Source organism: Oncorhynchus clarkii, chromosome 3, assembly GCF_045791955.1.
Source record: "Oncorhynchus clarkii lewisi isolate Uvic-CL-2024 chromosome 3, UVic_Ocla_1.0, whole genome shotgun sequence".
Classification (NCBI taxonomy): Eukaryota; Metazoa; Chordata; class Actinopteri; order Salmoniformes; family Salmonidae; genus Oncorhynchus; species Oncorhynchus clarkii.
In genome coordinates, this window is record NC_092149.1 from 49,499,093 (window position 1) to 49,525,440 (window position 26,348).

General features: G+C 41.7%; 1 protein-coding gene across 4 annotated transcripts in view; it reads right to left on the bottom strand.

Annotated features, from left to right (window-relative positions):
- Positions 1-26,348, bottom strand: part of LOC139396588 (double-stranded RNA-specific editase 1-like) — a 197,191-nt gene that overhangs the window by 5,497 nt on the left and 165,346 nt on the right. For all 4 annotated transcript variants that reach the window (XM_071143541.1, XM_071143557.1, XM_071143565.1 and 1 more), the window contains 2 exons: positions 16,736-16,904; positions 14,532-14,713 (listed from right to left, as the gene is read on the bottom strand). In XM_071143541.1, the coding sequence (XP_070999642.1) occupies positions 14,532-14,713; positions 16,736-16,904 (351 nt within the window). The remainder of the gene's footprint in view (positions 1-14,531; positions 14,714-16,735; positions 16,905-26,348) is intronic.

Below are 26,348 nucleotides of genomic sequence, written 5' to 3' on the forward strand. Positions count from 1 at the left end.
CATGCCCATGTTATCCCTCTGATCTCAAGCTTTAGGCATTAGCGCTAAAGGAAACATGAGTCTTCAGGGTTCAGTGAAAGCTTCTCATCATGTGAGTGTGGTGAACTGAAGCATTTACTACACAAGCGAGGGCATGAAGGGTCAGAGACGTATAAATCTTTGCCCTAGCAGCATCCGTCGGAGATGGTAGTCAAAAAACAGGATGAAGCTTCTTCAACTCTACCACAGGACATGTGCTCCTCCAAGCAGGGGCCTAGATGGATGGGAGGCATAAATACGTATTTCAGTGGAGGGTGTTAAACTACTTGTTTTGTTTCTCTTTTGCAGTGTACTGGGCTGCCTGCTGACTGACTGACTGGAAGATTAGGACTGAAAGGGGAACTGCACCCACTGATTTGGCCTTGTTCTTTAGCTTGCTTCTCCAGAAATGCTGGCAAACATGAGTTGACTTGGGAGTGTGGTTTGATGTGGGTGTTTCTTGGGTGTGTCCTTGCAACCACCAAGACACACCCATCTGTCAGAATCTTGCCTGCAGCTGTTTCCCCACACTCAATCACAACAAACAAACATCCTGCAGGTTGAGCTCAATAACTACAGACAGATGTATGGGTGAGATGCTGGAGGAAGCTTTGAATAGGTCAGTAGCCTACAGAGTATTATGAGAAGAATGCGATTGCTGAATATCCTAAACTATGTGTTTTGATAACTTTCAAATGTAGTAGCAGGTCCATATAGAACAAATAACCCTTTACATTATACCATAGAAGCAGTGTTCTGTTAATATAACAAAGTGCACCTTTCATCTTTCATTGTCATTCCCAGTCGATAGAGATCCTGTGCCTATCGGCATTTTGTCTGGTGTTAATGGGGCTACCTTGGCAAACTTGTCAGTGGTCAGACCTTCCTGTGTGGTGTCCCGTATACAACAGGAGTTCCCTGATCCTGGTGCAGAATACACAGGGTTTCTCTCACCCCATATTGACTGATACAATTCAATCAAAAAAAGAGAAAACAAGACAATAGAAGTGAAAGTTGTGTTGCGTAAATTTTTTATGTAGAGTGCCAGGTCTCTCTCTCCATTCAGAGACATCAGTATCATGTCCGTCTGTCAGTTCTTCTAGGCAGAGTTCCTCTGTCCAGTGTCTGTGTTCTTTTGCCAATCTTAATCTTTTATTTTTATTGGCCAGTCTGAGATATGGCTTTTTCTTTGCAATTCTGTCTAAAAGGCCAGCATCCCAGAGTCGACTCTTCACTGTTGATGTTGCGACTGGTGTTTTGCAGGTACTATTTAATGAAGCTGCCATTTGAGGACTTGTGAGGCATCTGTTTTTCAAACTAGACACTCTATTGTACTTGTCCTTTTGATCAGTTGTGCTCCGGGGCCTCCCACTCCTCTTTCTATTCTGGTTAGAGACAGTTTGCGGTGTTCTATGAAGGGAGTAGTACACAGCGTTGTACGAAATCTTCAGTTTCTGGGCAATTTCTCGCATGGAATAGCCTTCATTTCTCACAACAAGAATAGACTGATGAGTTTCAGAAGAAAGGTCTTTGTTTCTGGTCTTTGTTTTTGAGCCTGTAATCGAACCCACAAATGCTGATGCTCAGATACTCAACTAGTCTAAAGAAGGCCCGTTTTAATGCTTCTAAAATCAGAACAACAGTTTTCAGCTGTGCAAACATAATTGCAAAAGGGTTTTCTAACGATCAATTAGCCTCAATCTGAGGTTATTTTAATGGACAAAAAAATGGCTTTTCTTTCAAAAACAAAGACATTACTATGTGACCCCAAACTTTTGAACGGTAGTGTAAATTAAATATATAATTATTAATATACGCCTACTGTATGATCACTAGCAAATTAATTAGCTAACTAACGTTAGCCTGCCTAGCTGGAACTTCTGAAGGACAATGTTTTATTTCTACAATTTCCAAAAGATAACCAAACATATTTACTTTTCACAATACGTGTTTGTGCCGTCATGTGCATTAGTAGCACAATTTCTAACTTTTTAACTCTAGCATTTGTTTTTACTTACACTTGTATGTTGACTTCTCCATTGATGTTGTTTTTAAGTTTTCATTGACTTTTCTTAGCAGATGTACAAATCGTCACAAATTGAATTATGGGGAGTTTCAGGCCTCGGAGTGAACATAATTGTACACTCGCAAAGTCGACTACAAACGAGGGCTGAGGGGCTTACGTTGCAAACTTCCCTTGCTTGGCTAATCATTTGGACCCCCCTCCAAGATGGCGACGGGGATTCCCCCAAGGGCATAAGGCGAGGGTAAGTGGACGGGGGTGTGTCTTAAGTGTTTGGACCGCAACCCTGGGAGGGAGATCAAGGTTGTGTTAATTAGGGCAAACCATTGCAAAATGTTTCAATAAAGATAAAATGAAAGTTTTGTGCCTATTATTTCTGTTCCATACCTATTGAACACAACCCAGGACACTATGTTGTTACTAGGTAATGTTATGGAATGGGTAGGTAGTATAGGTCTTAGGTGCATAAGTAGACCACATACTACACTTCCACAATCCAAGCCAAGCCTTGATAAGGACAGGTGCTGCCAATTAAGGTGACCGTCAGTCAGTGTCCCACCTTGCAAGCCGTGAGGTTGCTGGTTTGTTTAGTGGCCTTTCGTTTTGATTTTGAGTTTTTAATTTAGGTATGTATGCCCGTTTGTAATTTTCTTTTTTTGTATATATTTGTTTCCGTCACTAACTTCACGTAACAATCCGCTTGGGCTCACCGATCTAAAGGAGTCAAGACAGACTTGTCTTGGACCTAAGGTAAGGTTGCCGTCTCCCTAGGCACATGTACATTCAACACCTGGTCGCATATGCTTACTTCTCACAGTTATGCACACACCTAGTCAGATTACAGAACAATTAAGACCGCCTAGAACCCCTAGACTTAGTGAATCCCGTGTTAAAGGTAGGTTGTCTAGTTGGTTCCATAACAGTAACCCTGACCCTTCCTTAGCCCCTACCCTGACAATAGATGTAGGAATTTTTCTGGGCAATAGGAGAGAAGGGGGAACACATTATTTTATCTGCATATGCTATAGAATCCAAGTACACTGCAACGTATCTCAGGTTCCAAATTCCACAAAACAACATTAAGAAGGGCTATATAATGAAATATAATGACAGAAAAAGTATCTAAATAGACGACCTTAAAACAAATCAGTTGCATGGATTCCACCGATTTGGCAGAAAGGGAATCAAGTTATTTAAATTCATACAGGAAAGGTAAGCAAATTTCACCACAGACGACAAGTGAAGTGTTTCAATGAGACAACCGTAGGGGACCCATCCACAGTGCATTCGGAAAGTACTCGGACCCCTTAATTTTTTCCACATGACAAAGCGAAAACAGGTTTAGAAATTTAAGCTAATTTATAAAACATAAAATAAATAAAACACCTTATTTACATAAGTATTCAGACCCTTTGCTTTGAGATTAGAAATTGAGCTCAGGTGCATCCTGTTTCCATTGGTCATCTTTGAGATGTTTCTACAACTTGATAGTCCATCTGCGGTAAATTCAATTGATTGGATTTGGAAAGGCAGACACCTATAGAATATATGGTCCCACAGTTGACAATGCATGTCAGAGCAAAAACCAAGCCATGATGGCGAAGGAATTATCAGTAAAGCTCCGAGACAGGATTGTGTCAAGGCACAGATCTGGGAAGGTTACCAAAAAATGTCTGCAGCATTGAATGTCCACAAGAACATAGCGGCCTCCATCACTCTTAAACGGAAGACGTTTGGAACCACAAATTCTCTTCCTCGAGCTGGCTGCCAGGCCAAATCAGGGGAGAAGGGCCTTGGTCAGGGAGCTGACCAAGAACCTGGCGGTCTCTCTGACAGAGCTGTGGAGATGGGAGAACCTTCCAGAAGGACAACCATCTCTGGGGCACTCCACCAATCAGGCCTTTATGGTAGAGTGGCAAGACGGAAACCCCTCCTCAGTAAAAGGCACATGACAGGTCGCTTGGGGTTTGCCAAAAGGCACCTAAAGGACTCTGACTGTGAGAAACAAGATTCCTGAATGCTAAGTGTCACGTCTGGAGGAAACTTGGCACCAATCCCTACGGTGAAGCATGGCGGTGGTACGGACTGGGAGACTAGTCAGGATGGGGGAAAGATGAATGGAGCAAAGTACATAGAGATCCTTGAAGAAAACCTGCTCTATAGTGCTCAGGACCTCAGACTGGGGCAAAGGTTCACCTTCCAACAAGACAACAACCCTAAGCACACAGCCTAGGCAACGCAGGAGTGGCTTCGGGGCAAGTCTCTGAATGTCCTTGAGTGGCCCAGCCAGAGCCCGGACTTGAACCCGATCGAACATCTCCGGAGAGAACTGAAAATAGCTGTGCAGCGACGCTCCCCATCCAACCTGACAGAGCTTGAGAGGATCTGCAGAGAAGAATGGGAGAAACTCCCCAAATACAAGTGTGCCATGCTTGTAGCGTCACAATCAAGAAGACTGTAATCCCTGCCAAAGGTGCTACAACAAAGTTCTGAGTAAAGGGTCTGAATACTTATGTAAATGTGATAGCTTTTTTATTTTGAATACATCTGCAGAAATGTCTAAACCTGTTTTTGCTTTGTCATTATGGGGTAATGTGTGTAGATTGAGGGAAAAAATGATTTAATCAATTTTAGAACAAGGCTGTTACTTAAGAAAATGTGGAAAAAGTCAAGGGGTCTGAATACTTTCTGAATCCACGGATTTAGGTTACGAAATCAGACTTTTTCGATACAATGTTCGCTAATGATATGTTAAGAGGAAGACCCAACTGAACGATTCAGAACATGAATAATCATATATGTCTTTGTATTTTATAACATAAGGAAGTGAACTTTCATTACCTAACTGCATTGTCACCCACTCTGGGTAGAGTGGGTTGAAACACTACAGTTGAAGTTGGAAGTTTACATACACTTAGGTGGAGTCATAAAAATTTGTTTTTCAACCACTCCACAAATTTCTTGTTAACAAACTATAGTTTTGGCAAGTCGGTTAGGACATCTACTTTGTGCATGACAAGTAATTTTTCCAACAATTCTTTACAGACAGAGTACTTCACTTATAGTTCACTGTATCACAATTCAAGTTGGTCAGAAGTTTACATACACTAAGTTGACTGTGCCTTTAAACAGCTTGGAAAATTCCAGAAAATGATGTCCGGCTTTAGAAGCTTTTGATAGGCTAATTGACATAATTTGAGTCAATTGGAGGTATACCTGTGGATTTATTTCAAGGCCTACCTTCAAACTCAGTGCCTATTTGCTTGACATCATGGGAAAATCAAAAGAAATCAACCAAGGTACCATGTTCATCTGTACAAACAATAGAACGCAAGTATAAACACCATGGAACCACACAGCCGTCGTACCCCTCAGGAAGGAGACGCGTTCTGTCTCCAAGAGATGAACGTGCTTTGGTGTAAAAAGTGCAAATCAATCCAAGGACAACAGCAAAGGACCTTGCAACAGCAAAGGACCTCGTGAAGATGCTGGAGGAAACAGGTACAAAAGTATCTATATCCACAGTCAAATGAGTCCAATATCAACATAACCTGAAAGGCCACTCAGCAAGGAGAAGCCACTGCTCCCAAAATCCCCATAAAAAAGCCAGACTACAGTTTGCAACTGCATAAGGAGACAAAGATCGTACTTTTTGGAGAAATGTCCTCTGGTCTGATGAAACAAAAACAGAACTGTTTGCCCATAATGACCATTGTTAAGTTTGGAGGAGAAAGGGGAGGCTTGCAGGCTTGCAAGGTGTAAGAACACCATTCCAACCGTGAATCACAGGGGTGGCAGCATCATGTTGTGGGGGTGCTTTGCTGCAGGAGGGACTGGTGCGCTTCACAAAATAGATGGCATCAGGAGGATGGAAAATTAGGTGGATATATTGAAGCAAAATCTCAAGACATCAGTTAAAGCTTGGTCGCAAATGCGAGGAGGCGGCCAACAAACCTGACTCAGTTACACCAGCTCTGTCAATAGGAATGGGCCAAAATTCACCCAACGTATTGTGGGAAGCTTGTGGAAGGCTCCCGAAACGTTTCACCCAAGTTAAACAATTTAAAAGGGCAATGCTACCAAATATCAATCAATCAAATTGATTTATAAAGCCCTTCTTACATCAGCTGATGTCACAAAGTGCTGTACAGAAACCCAGCCTAAAACCCCAAACAGCAAGCAATGCAGGTGTTGAAGCACGGTGGCTAGGAAAAACTCCTTAGAAAGGCCAGAACCTAGGAAGAAATAGAGAGGAACCAGGCTATGAGGGGTGGCAAACACTAATTGAGTTTATGTAAACTTCTGACCCACTGGGAATGTGATGAAAGAAATAAAAGCTGAAATAAATCATTCTCTCTACTATTATTCTGACATTTCACATTCTTACAATAAAGTGGTGATCATAACTGACCTAAGACAGGGAATTTTTACTTGGATCAAATGTCAGGAATTGTGAAAAACTGAGTTTAAATGTATTTGGCTAAAGTGTATGTAAACTTCTGACTTCAACTGTATCTATTGATTAGATAATCTCCTAAATGTAATTTCCCTTTCTCTACTGGGTCTGCATTGGTCCTTATGGGCAAATCAGTTATAATTACACATACCCGAGACTAGCGGCGTAGCCACTGATCTCAGGCCTACCCAATAATTGTCCCAGAAATTATCCAATAAAAATTGTTTTATTTTATTAAATTTTTAAAAGAAAAGCATGTGAGATCCTTTCTATGGATAATTTTATAATGTAACAAAGAAATAGTCCGCGACAATCAAGTTGGCTTCCGACTGTTGGTCACATGTTTTTTTCCCATACCGTGGTTTACTTCAACAACCTGGCAATGTCATATGGCTAAACATTGTAACGCTAGCCTACTCAAATTGACCCACCAGCTAAGGTAATTTAGTAGTTCTAGCAATGGGAAACCAAATGTTGATTGCTACTGTAGGTTTTTTTTTATGTCTGGAGGAATAGGAGTGTGTGCCATAAAATAATTTGGATCAATCCACCGATAGCATCCAGAATGAGACAGTAACAGGTGGTGTCACGATAGAAACAACTGCAATCGCCATCACAACTGCCAATGCCACGTTGAGCCAGGCATGCTTGCCTACCCCACTGTCTCCTCTCGTTCTTGATGCTGCGGGCGGGGGTGAACCTGCAGTCAGTCCAGCGACAGTTTTGTCTGCCGTTGATGAACCAGTCTGTCAGCCTGGGGCAAATGTTGAATTCAGATTCATACAAGATGGATTTAAAAACTGGAAACTCACAAGAAATGCTTGCTGGAAACACAAGACTAGCAAATGACATGCTAGAGCCCTTGCAAAAAATTTGAATCCTACAATGCATGGTGATGCAAACATGGATTTTATAGAAAGAAACTGTGTTAAAGTGGTCATAGATATTGTTCTAATGTGTGCACAGCAGGATATTTCACTCAGAGGGCATAGAGAAACCGAAGAGACAATCAACAAAGGTAACTTGTTTGAATTTCATCTCAAAGTATGACTCAGAAATACAAAAACAGGCTTAAATGAGCTACCTCGCAATGCCACGCTTATTAGCCCCGAAATTCCGAACGAGTTGCTGGAGTGTGCAGCATCGTTGTTCACCTTGGAGGATAAACGATTTTCATTCTGCGCCTTCCACGTATTTTGCCATACGAGCAGATGAATATAAAGATCAATCTAAATGAGAACTTATTCCTGTGCGCATCCGATACAATCATGCTGGATTGATTAAAGAAATAGATGTTGGGTTTATGGAAACCGCTGATTTGTTTGCACAAGGAATCTCTCGGAAAATACTTGGAAGTGTTGCAACCTCTGGAGTTGGATCCCACTCAGTGTGTAGGTTTTTGTTTCGATGGCACTTCAGTCATGTCAAGGAAATGAGGAGGGGTACATGTCCTACTAAAGCAAACATTTAAGCAAGCGGTATGTGCGCATTGCAACTCCGACCGTCCCGTTTGGTTCTGTGCACCGCGGCAAAAGTGTCAGGACTGCTAGATGTCATTTTAGAGGTTCTTGCAGAGTTTTCAGATGCTTGTGGACAAACCAAATTAGAAGTCGATGCCCTCTTACAACAAATCCAGAACAATACGTTTTTATTCCTGTTTGTCACGTTTAGTAAATAGTTTTGACACCTAGTGGTTTTGCTACGAAGGGATTACAAAGCTCTCTATGTTATCTGTGAAGGACTGTATTGTTTTTTTTTTTTAAAGCAGCTTTTCTACATTCAGAGATAGCTTGAGAACTTTATCAAAGTCTCCCCGAGTTAACTGAAGAGATGATGGTTAAGCATGATATTAGTAATTGGGATGTGAGCGCATCACAGCAGCGAAAACTGCCTGTATAATTGGCAGCCAGTGTAGTCACAACTTCATTAGGGAAAACATCCAGCATCAAGAGTGACAGTGACCTGAGGCAACTTTGGAACAATATTCTAGACAGACAGATTACTGAGTTGAACTCAAGATTTCAAGAAGACGCATACGGGACCATGCAAGCGGCAGCCTCCTTTTCCAAAGAATCCCAAACCTGCGTCCTTAAAGAGCAGCTGAAGACCACATGCGATCATTATGCAAAATCAATTGGGGACGCTGAATCCACTGTTTTAATTCGGCAGTTGATGTCGCAAAATGAACGTGGGAAAGAGAGACTTCGCACATCAATGACAAGCGCCCGGCTGAACAACTTCAGTTTGCTGTCTTTTGAGCGTCAATTGACAGATACATTGGATTATGATGAAATCATCACCATATTCAACTCAAAGCCTCGCCGTCTGTGACTTGGGATGTAGGTCACGCCTTATGATAAGTCTATTAAAGGTAAGGTACCATGTTATAGTACTACTGCCCGTCGTGTTAGAAACTGTAACATCAAATATAGGCTTGTTTGCCCATCGAGATTAAAGTGAATCTGAGGATGAGTGTTATGCTGGCAAGTGTGCAACTGGTCTAAAGTTACTGTCTTATTTTAATATGCTGGGATGGGTAATTATTTGTATATGTAATGAGGTTGCTCCAAGTACAATGTACTAGTATAAAATTATTGTATTACGAAATAATATATGGTGAACGTCGCAAAATAAATTAAGTAGAAAAAATGCCTATCCACATTTTTCTAGGCCCCTCCCCCCCAAAAATACTGGCTACGAGACCATCATATCAGATACAATTTTTTTTCCTAAACTTTTTTCAGGGCAGTCTTCATGCTTCCGGGTTAAGCGAGTGGTTTGTCAAGAAGCAATTGTTTTTTTTCTCTCCAATTTCGTGATATCCAATTGGTAGTTCGTCTTTGTCCAATCGCTGCAACTCCCATACGGAGAGAGCCATCCGTACGGAGAGAGCCATTCTTGACACACTGCTCGCTTAACCCGGAAACAAGCCGCACCAATGTGTCAGAGGAAACACTGTACAACTGGCGATCGAACTCAGTGTGCATGCGCCTTGCCCGCCACAAGGAGTCGCTAGAGCGCGATGGGACAAGGACATGCTGGCCAAAACCTCCCCGAACCCGGCCGACACTGGGCCAATTGTGCGCAGCCTCATGGGTCTCCCGGACATTGCCCCGATCCCTCCCACTAATTGTGCAGCTTTTGCAAATTTGCCATTGTCTGAGTGAGGGAAATGCTGTAAATTAAGAGGACTATGTATTTTGAAATATGAGACATTGAGCATTATAATAAATATCGCTGATGTCATACAAGCAAGCCAAACACCCGTGAGTCCAAATGTGCACTTCACATTTCCACATCATAAAACTCATGTCATATACAGTGTCCAAGTTTATGATCACTATATTTGATGTATAGTTACAAAATGACATGTAGTCATACCCCGGGTTGTTCTGAACAGAATGAGAATGAATGAGCCTGTCACCTGAATGCACTCATGACAGCATTCTATGTGCCCCAAAATGATACAGGACAAAAATATAAAAGCAACATGTAAAGTGTTGGTCCCATGTTTCATGAGCTGAAATAAAAGATCCCAGAAATGCTTCAAATGCACAAAAAGAGTATTTCTCTCAAACATTTTGCACAAATGTGTTTACAACTCTGTTAGTGAACATTTGTCCTTTGCCAAGATAATCCATCTACTTGACAGGTGTGGCATATCAAGAAGCTGTTTATTACACAGGTGCACCTTGTGGTCGGGACAATAAAAGACCACTCTTTGCAGTTTTGTCACACAGCACAATGTCACAGATGTCTCAAGTTGAGGGAGCGTGCAATTGGCATGCTGACTGCAGGAATGTCCACCAGAGCAGTTTCCAGAGAATTGAATGTTAATTTCTCTACCATAAGCCGCCTCCAATGTCGTTTTACAGAATTTGACAGTACGCCCAACCGGCCTCACAACCGCAGACCAGGTGTAAACACACCAGCCCAGAACCTCTACATCCAGCAGATGAAGAAGCCGGATCATCTGAGATCAGCCACCCAGACAGCTGATGAAAATGGAGGAGTATTTCTGTCTGTAATTAAGTCCTTTTGTGGGGAAAAACTCATTCTGATTGGCTAGACCTTGCTCGACACTAGGTGGGCCAGTCTCCCAAGTGGGTGGGCATATGCCAATGCCTGCACCCCTGCCAAGTCATGTGAAATTCATAGATTAGGGCCTAATGAACAAAAATATACAGTGCCTTGCGAAAGTATTTGGCCCCCTTGAACTTTGCGACGTTTTGCCACATTTCAGGCTTCAAACATAAAGATATAAAACTGTATTTTTTGTGAAGAATCAACAACAAGTGGGACACAATCATGAAGTGGAACGACATTTATTGGATATTTCAAACTTTTTTAACAAATCAAAAACTGAAAAATTGGGCGTGCAAAATTATTCAGCCCCCTTAAGTTAATACTTTGTAGCGCCACCTTTTGCTGCGATTACAGCTGTAAGTCGCTTGGGGTATGTCTCGATCAGTTTTGCACATCGAGAGACTGACATTTTTTCCCATTCCTCCTTGCAAAACAGCTCGAGCTCAGTGAGGTTGGATGGAGAGCATTTGTGAACAGCAGTTTTCAGTTCTTTCCACAGATTCTCGATTGGATTCAGGTCTGGACTTTGACTTGGCCATTCTAACACCTGGATATGTTTATTTTTGAACCATTCCATTGTAGATTTTGCTTTATGTTTTGGATCATTGTCTTGTTGGAAGACAAATCTCCGTCCCAGTCTCAGGTCTTTTGCAGACTCCATCAGGTTTTCTTCCAGAATGGTCCTGTATTTGGCTCCATCCATCTTCCCATCAATTTTAACCATCTTCCCTGTCCCTGCTGAAGAAAAGCAGGCCCAAACCATGATGCTGCCACCACCATGTTTGACAGTGGGGATGGTGTGTTCAGCTGTGTTGCTTTTACGCCAAACATAACGTTTTGCATTGTTGCCAAAAAGTTCCATTTTGGTTTCATCTGACCAGAGCACCTTCTTCCACATGTTTGGTGTGTCTCCCAGGTGGCTTGTGGCAAACTTTAAACGACACTTTTTATGGCTATCTTTAAGAAATGGCTTTCTTCTTGCCACTCTTCCATAAAGGCCAGATTTGTGCAATATACGACTGATTGTTGTCCTATGGACAGAGTCTCCCACCTCAGCTGTAGATCTCTGCAGTTCATCCAGAGTGATCATGGGCCTCTTGGCTGCATCTCTGATCAGTCTTCTTCTTGTATGAGCTGAAAGTTTAGAGGGACGGACAGGTCTTGGTAGATTTGCAGTGGTCTGATACTCCTTCCATTTCAATATTATCGCTTGCACAGTGCTCCTTGGGATGTTTAAAGCTTGGGAAATCTTTTTGTATCCAAATCCGGCTTTAAACTTCCTCACAACAGTATCTCGGACCTGCCTGGTGTGTTCCTTGTTCTTCATCATGCTCTCTGCGCTTTTAACGGACCTCTGAGACTATCACAGTGCAGGTGCATTTATACGGAGACTTGATTACACACAGGTGGATTGTATTTATCATCATTAGTCATTTAGGTCAACATTGGATCATTCAGAGATCCTCACTGAACTTCTGGAGAGAGTTTGCTGCACTGAAAGTAAAGGGGCTGAATAATTTTGCACGACCAATTTTTCAGTTTTTGATTTGTTAAACATTTTTGAAATATCCAATAAATGTCGTTCCACTTCATGACTGTGTCCCACTTGTTGTTGATTCTTCACAAAAAAATACAGTTTTATATCTTTATGTTTGAAGCCTGAAATGTGGCAAAACGTCGCAAAGTTCAAGGGGGCCGAATACTTTCGCAAGGCACTGTATATGCAACGTGCAACAATTTAAACTATTTTACTGAGTTACCGTTCATATAAGGAAATATAAGGCCTTGCTCGATACTGGGTGGGCCTGTCTCCCAAGTGGGTGGTCATATGCCCACCTAATATTCATTAGACCCTAATCTATGGATTTCACATGACTTGGCAGGGGCGCAGGCATTGGTGGACATATGCCAACCCACTTGGGAGACAAGCCCACCCAGTGTCGAGCAAGGCCTTATATTTCCTTATATGAACTGTAACTCAGTAAAATAATTTAAATTGTTGCACGTTGCATATATATTTATGTCCAATATGTGATCGACCTTCCTGAATTGCATTGTGAAAGCTTAACACTGTAATATTGTATTTTATAACTTAGCTGATCATGTTGGCAATCGAAGAAGCTGTCAAATGATGCTCACCTGACCCAGATTGTGATTTCTAATTGACCGTTGTTTTATACTGGGTAAACAACAACAGTAAGTGTGTTATGGCGGGGATGCAGGGTCTTGTTTAAAGAAATTATAATACACATCTACTTACTCCATTTCCTCAACGAGAGCAAGTACCTTATAGTTGGAAGACTCTCCTTTGAGTCAAGAAGTCATTCAAATAACTTAGGAACTACACACACTTTTGAGAAGAGTGTGGCCATTTGGAGACACCAGTTAGTCCTTCACTCAAACCCTTGTCATTTTAATGTAATATGTTGCAACTACCGCAGATTCTCCTGGAATATTCTTATCATGTTACTGAATGTATCCAGAGTGTTTTCAGATTTCGTTATCAACAAATGTGGCAAAAAGTACAGTAAATTTAAAATGCACATAAAATTAACAAAGAAATGTTTCGATTCAGTCTTCTGTCAGGTAAACTGTTGTTCTCACCTTCGGTCTAATTTTTATTTATTTATCCGTTTTTTATTACCAGGTAAGTTGACTGAGAACACGTTCTCATTTACAGCAACGACCTGGGGAATAGTTACAGGAGAGAGGAGGGGATGAATGAGCCAATTGTAAACTGGAGATTATTAGGTGACCGTGATGGTTTGAGGGCCAGATTGGGAATTTAGCCAATTTAGACACCAGGGTTAACACCCCTACTCTTACGATAAGTGCCATGGGATCTTTAATGACCTCAGAGAGTCAGGACACCCGTTTAACGTCCCATCCGAAAGACGGCACCCTATACAGGGCAGTGCCCAATCACTGCCCTGGGGTATTGGGATATTTTTTAGACCAGAGGAAAGAGTGCCTCCTACTGGCCCTCCAACACCACTTCCAGCAGCATCTGGTCTCCCATCCAGGGACTGACCAGGACCAACCCTGCTTAGCTTCAGAAGCAAGCCAGCAGTGGTATAATAATTTCCCCATCGTCTCCAAACTGTTCCCTTTCAATTGCTACCATGGTTATGCATATGCCTAACGGACACATTTCCATTTAGCCCTATCCATGTAAAGGGTTAACTAGTCGACCTAAAAGATGTCAAGAGTCTTGTTAAATTAAATAGAAATGAGCTTCAAAACAGAACATTTCCTATTTCCCTTAATTTGAACAAAATCAAGCTGGTGGGGTATTTAATATAGGCTCTCTCAATATGGGCGCTCTGAGGAAAAAAGGTTGGGAACCTCTAATCATATCTGATTACCCATGGTCCTGCTGGGTCGAAACGTTGGAAATAAATATCACCTGGGAGCATGAACAGCAGTGTGCTGCATTTTCCTTTCTGTTTTCCTGCTGGGTATTTTCCATAGACATTTATACATGATTGGTGTTTACCCTTGTGCCTACTGTGTGGCTAGCACACAGAGTCACAGTGTCCGGTTTTATTAGGCTTCACAGGGAAAGTGTGAGGGAAAAAGACCGAGGACAACTAGTCTGCTCCAAGCCACCTAAAAACAGTGTTGAAAGTATTGGAGTGTTTGAATGTGTTTGCATGCGGTGCCACATGAGTTAGTGTAGTGTGTGCGTGTGTTCCTTGTCACGAGAGTCCATGCACATGTCGTGTTCATTAGACTCCAAAGAGATGAAAACGGGGGGGGGGGGGGGGGGGGGGGCACCGAAACAGGGAGCGACTACTGTTTTCTGTTGCAAAATGTTTTTATTTTATTTTATTTTTTTATTCCTTTGTGTGCCCCCCCCTATTAACAATGTCCTGAGTGTAAGAGAGTCTAGACGTTACAGTATTAGGGGTGCAAAAGAGTCAAGGTGTAAAGGTGAAGGGTACTGACCGCTCAGTAGAGGCCTGTTGAGGCTGAACTGTTGGGGCAGGTCCTCGATGTCGGCGATGCGCTGGTACATAGCCCGGGAGAGGTGGTCGGCGTGGTACAGGCTGCCCAGGATGATGCTGGAGAAGTAGATGGGCTCCGTGAAGTAGCTCATCAGAGAGCCCTGGATGCCCACCACGTTCCATCTGCAACAGAGGAGCACACACGTTTAGTATACACATTTCCACAAACATGCATGCATACAAGTGCACACACACACGCACAAAGACACAGAAACACACAAATTCGTGCACACGTGCAAATGCATGCACACAACTTAGGAATGGGCACTGACTGAAATATCCAATTTTATTTATTTCACTTTACATTCGCTGTTGTTACATTAGCAGTGCAGTCTTTCCCATCAATTTCCTTCCACACTCTATAAAGTGTTTATGCCAATTGCCTTGGAGAGAGACGACTTCAAAAAGGACACACAGGCAGACGGGAGTAAAAAATACCATTACCAGACGTCAGAAACGAGACCCTGACAAACAGCTCTGATAACTGCTGCTCCGGTCTCCTCCTGACCCGAGGCAGTGTGTGTGAGAGTGTGTGAAATTAAGACACAGACTGGAGTCGCAGTCAGACAAGGCTAGGAGACCTTCAGTTTTCCATTAGCCCGCAGCAGGGACATCTTCCATATGCAATGGGGGTTGATTGTTGGACTGTATCATTACTGTTGTTCAGTCCTTCCTCCCACCCACCTTACTTGATGAATGTGATTTAGCCCTTTATGGATAGCAGCTAGCGCCAGTGGCCATGGAGGTTCTGGGGCGCACAATCAAAGAACCTAATCAGACAAAAATAGTGCTCTGCTCTTTGGCCATACACATGCATGAACTTGCACAATCGCATGCATGCACACACACACACACACGCGCATGCACACACACACACACACACACTTGAGTTTGATCACCACTCTCCCTTAGCACACTGAAGTGATTGGGGCTTTGAAGGCCTTCAGTTGCTTTTTGAAATAAAACAATTAATCTGGAGAGTAACACTTCTAATGAGCCCCTTTAACTAGCCGGGAACAGGAAGAACTAGGCCTCCATATTGTGCATTAGTGCCACGGGGCAGGCCATGTAATCAGAGGAGAATGGTGTATAAAAAAAAACCCACAAACCACAGGGAAAGAACACTGAGGGCTAGGTGAAACAACGCTAGTTCATTTAGCTAAATGGCCATTGCCAAGTCACTAATCATTAGTTTCCGGAAGAATTGGTAGGAAGTGCATTTTTTTACCTTTTTGTTGCCATGGTCATGTTGGGAGAGAACGTGTTGTGTAGAGAACTGGAGGGTAGTCTGTTCTGTAAAGTGGTGACACTTTCTATGCCTTGCTCTAAATCACGCTATAAGCTAGGCTAGCTTAGTGCACATGCTATTTGTCATTGTGTTCTGTTTTGACTTAGATTTTTGTGTTACATAGTATAATAGCGGGGCCATTATTGCATGCTCAAAAACATTAGGTGTGTGAATCTCCTGTTGGCATTGCCTTGACTGTGGACAGTAAGCAGGGCTGTGTGGGGTGCCCGCGAAAATACCTGGGTTTGGCCCATCGATTCAGCTGTCCCTGACATTGCCTGAATCAAATGAGACTGGGAAGTGGGATATACAGCATAACGCCTAGCAACTAAGTGCTATCACATATAAAACAAAGACTGCTCTAGAAAACCAGCCCACTAGGGAACATTGCAATCCTCCATTATTTTCATTCTTATGCATTGGATGAAATTTCTGCATTGTATCATAGGCCAATCTAAACAGAACTAGCTGAAAACACATCAAATAATTGCAAGTCAAGACCAAACCTGTATTAATCATGTATGAATCTATTCCTATGCATTAAAGGCAACGCAGAATCTGCTAAATGGGTGTAACGGACACCTTTACACAGATACTAGTAACCTAACAGGCGGGCCATAAAATAAAGCTGCATCGACCATAAGAGCAGCTTACTGACTAAGGATTAAGTAAGTAATGGGCAAGAATTGGAGTCAAATTCATATTCACACTGTTTAATGTCCAATTCAATTCCTAAATTGAAACAACCTGGACCATACCACTTATCAATGCCACATGGTGTCTCACAATCTTGTTGGCTTTGGGGAAGAATATGTGGTGAAAGAGCTCGCAAAAGGGGCCCACGACGGCCAGGTTACCTTGCGATCTTGTCACTGCAGGACATGGTGAGCAGCCTTTCTCCCTGCAGCACCCCGTCCCATGTCTGGATGGTGTTGCTGGTCCTCACGGGAATGGTCCCCTCCCCAGACTCTATTTTAGTCCTCAGCTGACCCCGCGCCTTCCGGTTAGGGTGTCGGTCTCCTTGGTCTGTGGGAGGGGGGGGGGGGGACAAGGACAAGACAGATAGATGAATCCTTCACCTGCGGCTGTGCAGAGAATCTCCAGTTTTCTAACAGTATTATTCTAACTGTTTTATCACGCCCAACACAGCTCCGAGAGGCTACACAGAACGCTAACACGCAGCCAGGCCAGTGTGTAGCAAGGAACAGCTGACAACCAAATTTTTTTTCTTCACCAAGCTGCTTGAACTGAATAAGGATTCTATGAGGCTATCGCATCTTTAAATGCTTCCTATCAAAACATCCAAGAGGATAATTTGTGTTTTCCTGGGGCAAAAGTTCAGGATATCACCAGGTTGCTTCCCGAGGCTGTGAGTCAGTCACCGGGGGCTTGTATTGTCATGGTTCATGTGGGGTCAAATTACATTATGAAGGGCAGCTCAGAACAGCTCAAGTTGGATTTGAAGAACTGATTGGGTCTCTACTTGACACCAACAAACGCAACATAATATCAGGCCCTCTGCCCTCCCTAAATCATGGCATTGAACAGTTCAGCAGATTTTCAGCCCTCCATAACTGGCTACGAGACTATTGCAGCTGGGTGGGTGTAACATTTATTGACAATTTTGATACCTTCCGGAAACAAATCTCGTATTTACAAGGAGGATGAAATCCACCCAAATCATTTGGGTTAGTGGATCCTTTTACAGCATTATAAGGCTGCGTTGAGACAATTAATTATCAATGACCCAAGTCCAGCGCATTTAATCCTCATCATTGGGTTGCTGAATTGTCACAATGCTTCAGCAAATCTACATTATCCCAGGGGCATTGGAAGACACAATGTAAGTAACCTAAGTTATATTCCTCTTACTGCCCTGAATGCCTCTGCTCATCCCACAGGTATTGTATGCAGTAATCATATGCCTATGAACCAGAGTAATACTGTTAGCACTGAGGTGGTGTGCCCTAGTCGGAAGTCCACTGTGTGCAGCTCATCCTGCACTAATAAAAATAACCCAAGCATGGTCTACCTCTGCTAAGCTTCCCAGTAAAGCAATCAAGCATCCCAGAAAAGAGAAAATTATCCTACGTTAACATATGTGGCTTAAGAAACAAGGTTCAGGAAATCAATAATTAGCAAGTAACAGATTACATTTATATTCTGACAATCTCTGAAACTCACTTAGATAATACCTTTGATGATAGTGGTAGAAATACATGGTTATAAGATCTACATAAGTTGTGTGGCTGTTAATATTCAGAAACACATTCCTGTAAAGCTTAGAGAGGATCTCGTTAAATACTGTTGAAGTAATACCAGGTGAACAGGTTCATCTGCCTCACCTGAAGCACATTCTGGTGGGAAGCTGCTATAGACCAAGTAAAAACAGTCAGTATCAGGATAACATGTGTGAAATGCTTGATAATGTATGTGATATCAATAGAGGTATACTTTCTGGGTGATTTAAATATTGACTGGCTTTCCTCAGGCTGCCCACTCAAGAGAAAGCTTCAAACTGTAACTAGTGCCTGCAACCTGGTTCAGGTTATCAATCAACCTACCAGGGTAGTTACAAACAGTACAGGAATGAAATCATCAACATGTAATGATCATATCTTTACTAATGTTGCAGAAATGAGTTTGAAAGCAGAATCCAAATCCATCAGATGTAGTGATCACAATATAGTAGCCATATCTAGGAAAACCAAAGTACCAAATGCTGGGCCTAATATTGTCTATAAGAGGTCATACAATAAGTTCTGTAGTGATTGCTATGTTGATGTGAAGAATATTGGTTGGACCGTGGTGTGTAATGACGAGCAACCAGACGCTGCACATCCCAATGCACCCATTAAGAAAATTACTGCAAAAACTGTTAAATCCCCGAGAATTCATGAGGAATTGAAAAATTGTATGTTTGAGAGGGATGAGCCAAAAGATATGGCAAATAGGTCTGGCTGTACAACCGATTGGCAAAGGTACTGCAACTTGAGAAATCATGTGACTAAACTGAATAAAAAGAAGAAACTACACTATGAAACAAAGAATGATAAAATAAAAAGCTTGGGATCACCTTAATTAAAATACATTTTGGGCAAAAAGGCAAATGCTGTGCCATCATTCACTGGATCAGATGGCTCATTCATCACAAAACCCACTGATATTGCAAACTACATTAATGATTTTTTTCATTGGCAAGATCAGCAAACAGGTATGACATGCCAGCAACAAATACTGACACTACATATCTGACCAAATTATGAAAGACAAGCATTGTAATTTTCAATTCCGTAAAGTAAGTGTGGAAGAGGTGAAAAAAATCATTGTCTATCAACAATGACAAGCCACCAGAGTCTGACAACTTGAATGGAAAATTACTGAGGATAATAACGGACGATATCGCCACTCCTATTTGCCATATCTTCAAATTTAAGCCTACTAAAAAGCGTGCCCTCAGCCCTGGAGGGAAGCAAATGTTATTCCCCTACCTAACAATAGTAAAGCCCCATTAACTGGCCAAATAGCCGACCAATCAGCCTGTAAACAACCCTTAGAATAATTTTAGAAAAAAATGGTGTTTGACCATATAGAAAGCTATTTTACAGTAAACAAATTGACAGACTTTCAGTACGCTTGTAGAGAAGGACATTCAACAAGGACAGCACTTACACAAATGACTGATTGGCTGAGAGAAATTAATGATAAAAAGATTGTGGGGGCTGTTTTGTTAGACTTCAGTGCGGCTTTTGACATTATCGATCATAGTCTGTTGCTGGAAAAACTTGTTATGGCTTTACACCCACTGCTATATTGTGGATAAAGAGTTACCACTCTAACAGAACACAAGAGGGTGTTCTTTAATGGAAGCCTATCCAACAAAATCCAGGTAAAATCATGGAATTCCCCAGGGCAGCTGTCTATGGCCCTATTCTTTTTTCAATCTTTACTAACGACATGCCTCTGGCTTTGAGTAAAACCAGTATGTCTATGTCTGCGGATGACTCAACACTATACACATCAAAGAGATGCAGTTAGTTTCAGAATGGGTGGCAGGGAATAAGTTAGTCCGAAATATTTCAAAAACTAAAAGCATTGTATTTTTATTACTAAACCCTAAACCTCAAGTACATATTGTAATGAATAATGTGGAAATTGAGCAAGTTGAGGAGACTAAACTGCTTGTAGTAACTCTGGATTGTAAACTGTCATGGTCAAAACATATTGATACAATAACTAGGATGGGGAGAAGTCTGTCCATAACAAAGCACTGCTCTGCATTCTTAACAGCACTATCAACGAGGCAGGTCCTACAGGCCCTAGTTTTGTTGTACCTGGACTACTGTTCAGTCTTACTGTTCAGGTGCCACAAAGAGGGACTTAAGAAAATTGCAATTGGCTCAGAACAGGGAAGCATGGCTGGCCCTTGGATGTACACAGAAAGCTAACAATACCAGTCTCTCCTGGCTCAAAGTGGAAGAGAGATTGACTTCATAACTACTTGTTTTTTTTTGAGAGGTAATGACATGTTGAATGCGCCGAGCTGTCTGTTTGAACTACTGGCACACAACTCAGACACCCATGCATACCCCACAAGACCAGAACAGACTATGGGAGGCGCACAGTGCTACATAGAGCCATGACTACATGGAACTCTATTCCACATCAAGTAACTCATGCCAGCAGTAAAATTAGATAAAGAAAACAGATAAAAAAAGAAACCTTATGGAACAGCGGGAACTGTGAAGCAACACAAACCGACACATCCATACAAACATATGATAACATATGCACTATACACGCACGTACACATGGATTTTGTGTTATAGATATGTGGTAGTAGACTAGAGGCCTGAGGGCACATACTAAATATGTTGCGAAATATGTTATGAATGTATTGTAATGTTTTTCAAATGTATAACTGCCTTCATTTTGCTGGACCCAGGACGAGTAGCTGCTTTCTTGGTAGAAGCTAATGGGGTTCCATAATAAAATACAAATAAGCTTATTTCAGACCATGAATTAATGTATCTGATTTATTAATGTAGCCGATTTTGTCACTCAAAATCGAAATTGTATTGGTGTAGTCAATAAGCCATTAAGGGTCTGTACCACCAATATCTAAGCAATCCTGGCCAGCTGTACAATTACACAGTAGATTTGATAATTGAAAATACATGTTACACCAGGCAACAGATACAACTGTCGAGGATACATACACAAAAAAGTCAAGAGACTTGTTTCTATTGTGGTCCTCTAGGGCATGACACCAAATCACCTCAACAGTGAAAAGGATACGAAAGACAACTTTAAATACAACTTCATTGTATTAATCACAACATTTCTAGATGTTGGAATCTAATTCAAAAGGCCAACGGGCCTAATCAATTCACTGACTAATTGTACAAGGGTATTTCCTTTTTGTCTTTCTCTGTATGCAGGGAAACAATGACAAAATCATGTATATGTGACATATAAAGAGGGTGAGTAATCAGACAAAAGGGTAGAAGTAGAGAGAGAGATAAGAGTGAGAGAAAGGAGATAGCGAGAAAAATAGTGAGAAAGGAGAGCGAGAGAAAGAAACGAGAGAGTGCGAGAGAGAGATGCAAAGAGAAAAGGGGGGAGAGGAAGACTCACTAATTAAGAGACTTGTTGAAATGTGTTTATTGCACTTTCGGACATCCAAAGTGAAATTATAAATCAACGAAACCAAGCATAAAAGGAAAACATACAAAAGTTAAAAGAACAAAATAAAAAAGCTCTGATATTGAATTCTCAACAAGTGTAAAATTCAATTTAAAAAGGTGTCAGCCAGCTAAGTGAGGGGAACGGAGACTGACCCGAAGCTGGGGTTGATTGACTGTGGCTGTCAAAAGTCACTAAACATGTGATGTCATCAAAGTGGACAGCCCTATATGTGCAGTACTAGTCAAATGTTTGGGCACACCTACTCATTCAAGGCTTTTGTTTAGATTTTTTAATACTATTTTCTACATTGTAGAATACTAGTGAAGACATCAAAACTATTAAATAATACATATGGAATCATAAACTAACCAAAAAAGTGTTAAACAACTCAAAATATATTTTTGACTCTTCAAAGGAGCTACACCTTGCATTCTCTCAACCAGCTTCACCTGGAATGTTTTTCCAACAATATTGAAGTAGTTCCCACATATGCTGAGCACTTGTTAGCTGCTTTTTCTTCACTCTGCGGTCCAACTACTCCCAAACCATATACATTAAGTTGAGGTTGGTTGACTGTGGAGGCCAGGTCATCTGGTGCAGAACTCCATCACTCTCCTTCTTGGTGTGTTTTGGGTCAATGGTGTGTTGAAAAACAAATGATAGTCCCACTAAGCGCAAACCAGATGGGATGGCATATCACTGCAGAGCGTTGTGGTAGCAATGCTGGTTAAGCATGCCTTGAATTCTAAATAAATAATTGACAGTGTAACCAGCAAAGCACCCCCATACCATCACACCTCTTCCTCCATGCTTCATGGTGGGAACCACACATGCGGAGATCATCTGTTCACCTATTTTGCATCTCACATAGACAACGGCAGTTGGAACCAAAAATAAAAAAATTGGACTCAACAGACCAAAGGACAGATTTCCACTGGTCTAATGTCCATTGCTCATGTTTCTTTGCCCAAGCAAGTTTCTTCTTATTGGTGTCCTTTAGTAGCGATTTATCTGCAGCAATTCAACCAAGAAGGCTTGATTCATGCAGTCTCCTCTGAACAGTTGATGTTGAGATGTGTCTATTACTTGAACTCTGAAGCATATATTTTGGCAGCAATGGCTGAGTCTAGTAACTCTAATGAACTTATCCTCTGCAGCAGAGGTACAGTTGAAGTCGGAAGTTTACATACACTTAGGTTGGAGTCATTGAAACTTGTTTTCAACCACTCCACAAATTTCTTGAAAACAAACTATAGTTTTGGCAAGTCGGTTAGGACATCTACATTGTGCATGACACAAGTCATTTTTCCAACAATTGTTTACAGACAGATTATTTCACGTATAACTCACTGTATCATAATTCCAGTGGGTCAGAAGTTTACATACACTAAGTTGACTGTGCCTTTAAACAGCTTGGAAAATTCTCCAAAATTATGTCAAGGCTTTAGAAGCTTCCGATAGGCTAATTGACATAATTTGAGTCAATTGGAGGTGTACCTGTGGATGTATTTCAAGGCCTACCTTCAAACTCAGTGGGAAAATTGAAACATCTAAATAAATCAGCCAATACCTCATCCTTGGGAGCAATTTCCAATCACCTGAAGGTACCACGTTCATATGTACAAACAATAGTACGCAAGTATAAACACCATTGGACCAAGCAGCCATCATACTGCTCAGGAGGAGACGTGTTCTGTCTCCTAGAGATGAACGTACTTTGGTGCGAAAAATGCAAATCAATCCCAGTACAACAGCAAAGGACCTTGTGAAGATGCTTTAGGAAACAGATACAAAAGTATCTATATCCACAGTAAAACAAGTCATATATTGACATAACCTGAAAGGCCACTCAGCAAGGGAGAAGCCACTGCTCCAAAACCGCCATAAAAAAACAGACTACGGTTTGCAACTGCACATGGGGACAAAGACCGTACTTTTTGGAGAAATATTCTCTGGTCTGATGAAACAAAAATAGAACTGTTTGGCCATGATGACCATCATTATGTTTGGAGGAAAAAGGGGGAAGCTTGCAAGCCGAAGAACACCATCCCAACCGTGAAGCAAGGGGGTGGCAGCATCATGTTGTTGGGGTGCTTTGCTGGAGGGACTGGTGCACTTCACAAATAGATGGCATCATGAGGGAAGGAAAATTAGGTGGATATACTGAAGCAACATCTCAAGACATCAGTCAGGAAGTTAAAACTTGGTCGCAAGGGTGTGTTCCAAATGGACAATGACCCCAAGCATACTTCCAAAGTTGTGGCAAAATGGCTTAAGAACAAAAAAGTCAAGGTATTGGAGTGGCCATCACAAAGCCCTGACCTCAATCCCATAGAAAAGTTGTGGGCAGAACTGAAAAAAGCGTGTGCGAGCAAGGAGGCCTACAAACCTGACTCAGTTACACCAGCTCTGTTAGGAGGAATGGGCCAAAATTCCCACAACTTATTGTGGGAAGCTTGTGGAAGGCTACCCGAAACATTTGACCCAAGTTAAACAATTTAAAAGGCAATGCAACCAAATACTAATTGAGTGTATGTAAACTTCTGACGCACTGGGAATGTGATGAAAGAAATCTCTATTATTATTCTGACATTTCACATTCTTAAAATAAAGTGGTGATCCTAACTGACCTAAGACAGGGAATTTGTATTAGGATTAAATGTCAGGAATTGTGAAAAACTGAGTTTATATGTATTTGGCTAAGGTGTATGTAAACTTCTGAAATCAACTGTAACTCTGGGACTTCCTTTCCTGTGCTTGTCCTCATGAGAGCCAGTTCCACCATAGCACTTGGTTTTATCGAGTGCACTTGAAGTAACTTTCAAAGTTCTTGACATTTTCCGTATTGACTGACCTTCATGTATTAAAGTAATGATGGACTGTCATTTCTCTTTGCCTATTTGAGCTGTTCTTGTCATAATATGGACTTGGTCTTTTACCAAATATATCTATCTTTTTATACCACCCCTACCTTGTCACAACACAACTGATTGGTTCAAACGCTTTGAGGAAAGACATTCCACAAATCAACTTTTAACAAAGAATACTTGTTAATTGAAATGCATTCCAGGTGACTACCTCATGAAGCTAGTTGAGAGAATGCCAAGAGTGTGCAAAGTTTCCATCAAGGCAAAGGGTGGCTACTTGAAAGAATCTCAAATATAAAATATATACACTTTCGGTGACTACATGATTCCATGTGTTATTTCATAGTTTTGGATGTCTTTACTATTATTCTACAATGTAGAAAATAGTAAAAATGAAGAAAAACCCTTGAATGAGCAGGTGTGTCCAAACTTTTGACGGGTACTGTATATGTTGTGGTATCCCGGGAGGTCTACCCTGGGTGTTGGTGATGGAGGGGAGGTCGTTGTCGCAACGTTGGTTCCCTCTGCTGGGAGGACCCGGGCTGGGCACCCCGAAGCTGGTGGCACCAATTAGGGGTAATTAGGGGAGAGTGCCAACCAGCTGTGCAGACCACAAAAGGAGCACCGTGGCACACCGCGGGTGAGTAAAAGGAAGAGGCAAGGAGTGTACTGACAGAGGGGAACGAAGCTCCCGGAGACTAATGAGAAGGACCGAGCCATCCAAGTTATTTTGTTACGTTTATTATTTTTTGCTTAGTAAAGTTGTGTTTTCTGACTTGAACCACCCTGTCTCTGTGCCCATCCCTGTGCGCTCAACCCAACACCCAACGGTTTACCACAACATATGAAATATTTTCCTTCATAGAAAATTCAGTAGTGCAACACATTCGGCAGCAAATAACTTCATTTTCATTAGATGAAAATGTGCAACACACAGAAGTGAAACTATTTGACTGGCAGCCACACTTACAATGAAAAAGCAAGGTATTTTTCTGTAAATACGATCCATGGCTATCATATCTCTAATGTTTAGGCCTATCATAGAAAGAATGGAGCCAGCTACATTTCCTAATATTTTGCTTAAAGGTAATCTTGGACTTTATGAAGAAAAATAGGCTGGCTACACTGAGAAACGTACCGGAGAAAAGTAGCTACTTGTTCGTAAATTCTCATCCGAGTTTCAAAGTGCATCTGAAGCACAAAATGAGTCTGATGCAGAGCAGAAGTTACAATAAGAAGCATTTTAGATCCACGTTTATAAAACGCGGCTCAATATTTCTTACGCATTCTTTTCTCCCCCGCGTGCAAAATGCAAAATTCTGCGTTAACACGACCCCTAAATTAACTTGCTATCTAAGTGGATGAATTAATAAGGTGATGAGGTATCATATTGTGTTAGCTTGCTTCCGTGTTTGAGAAGTCAAAGTCCTTTGGATAAGTTTTTGTACAGCTGCCACTGCGATCTTAATTTCCTTGTGTTTTTTCTCCTCTCCGTTCTCTGCCTGTCTGCTCTCCCCCCCTCCCCCCCTCTTCTCCGGTAGGCCCTTTGCTCTAGAGCCTCCAGAAAGACACAGCTTGTAGACATGCTGTTGGAGAGCAAGTACTGTTCTTCCTACAGACAAGCATGCATCAAAACTTTGTTCATTTGCGCAATGTCTCTCGTTCACATTCAGTTGTTAATGTCCAGACTCACCAAATATGACATTCGGTAACTCCAACCTACACGTATAACTTTATGAGCTGGATTGACTGTCTTTGCAATTCGTTTATTTTCATTTGCAATCATTAGCATATTCAGCTAGCACCTTCCATGGAAATTAACTTTTACTTGAGCCAATTTTGTTAGCATTCTGGTAATAGACCTTCAAAGGGTTTTTGTTTTTTTGGGGGGCGCCCCCTTGTGTACTAAGCCGGT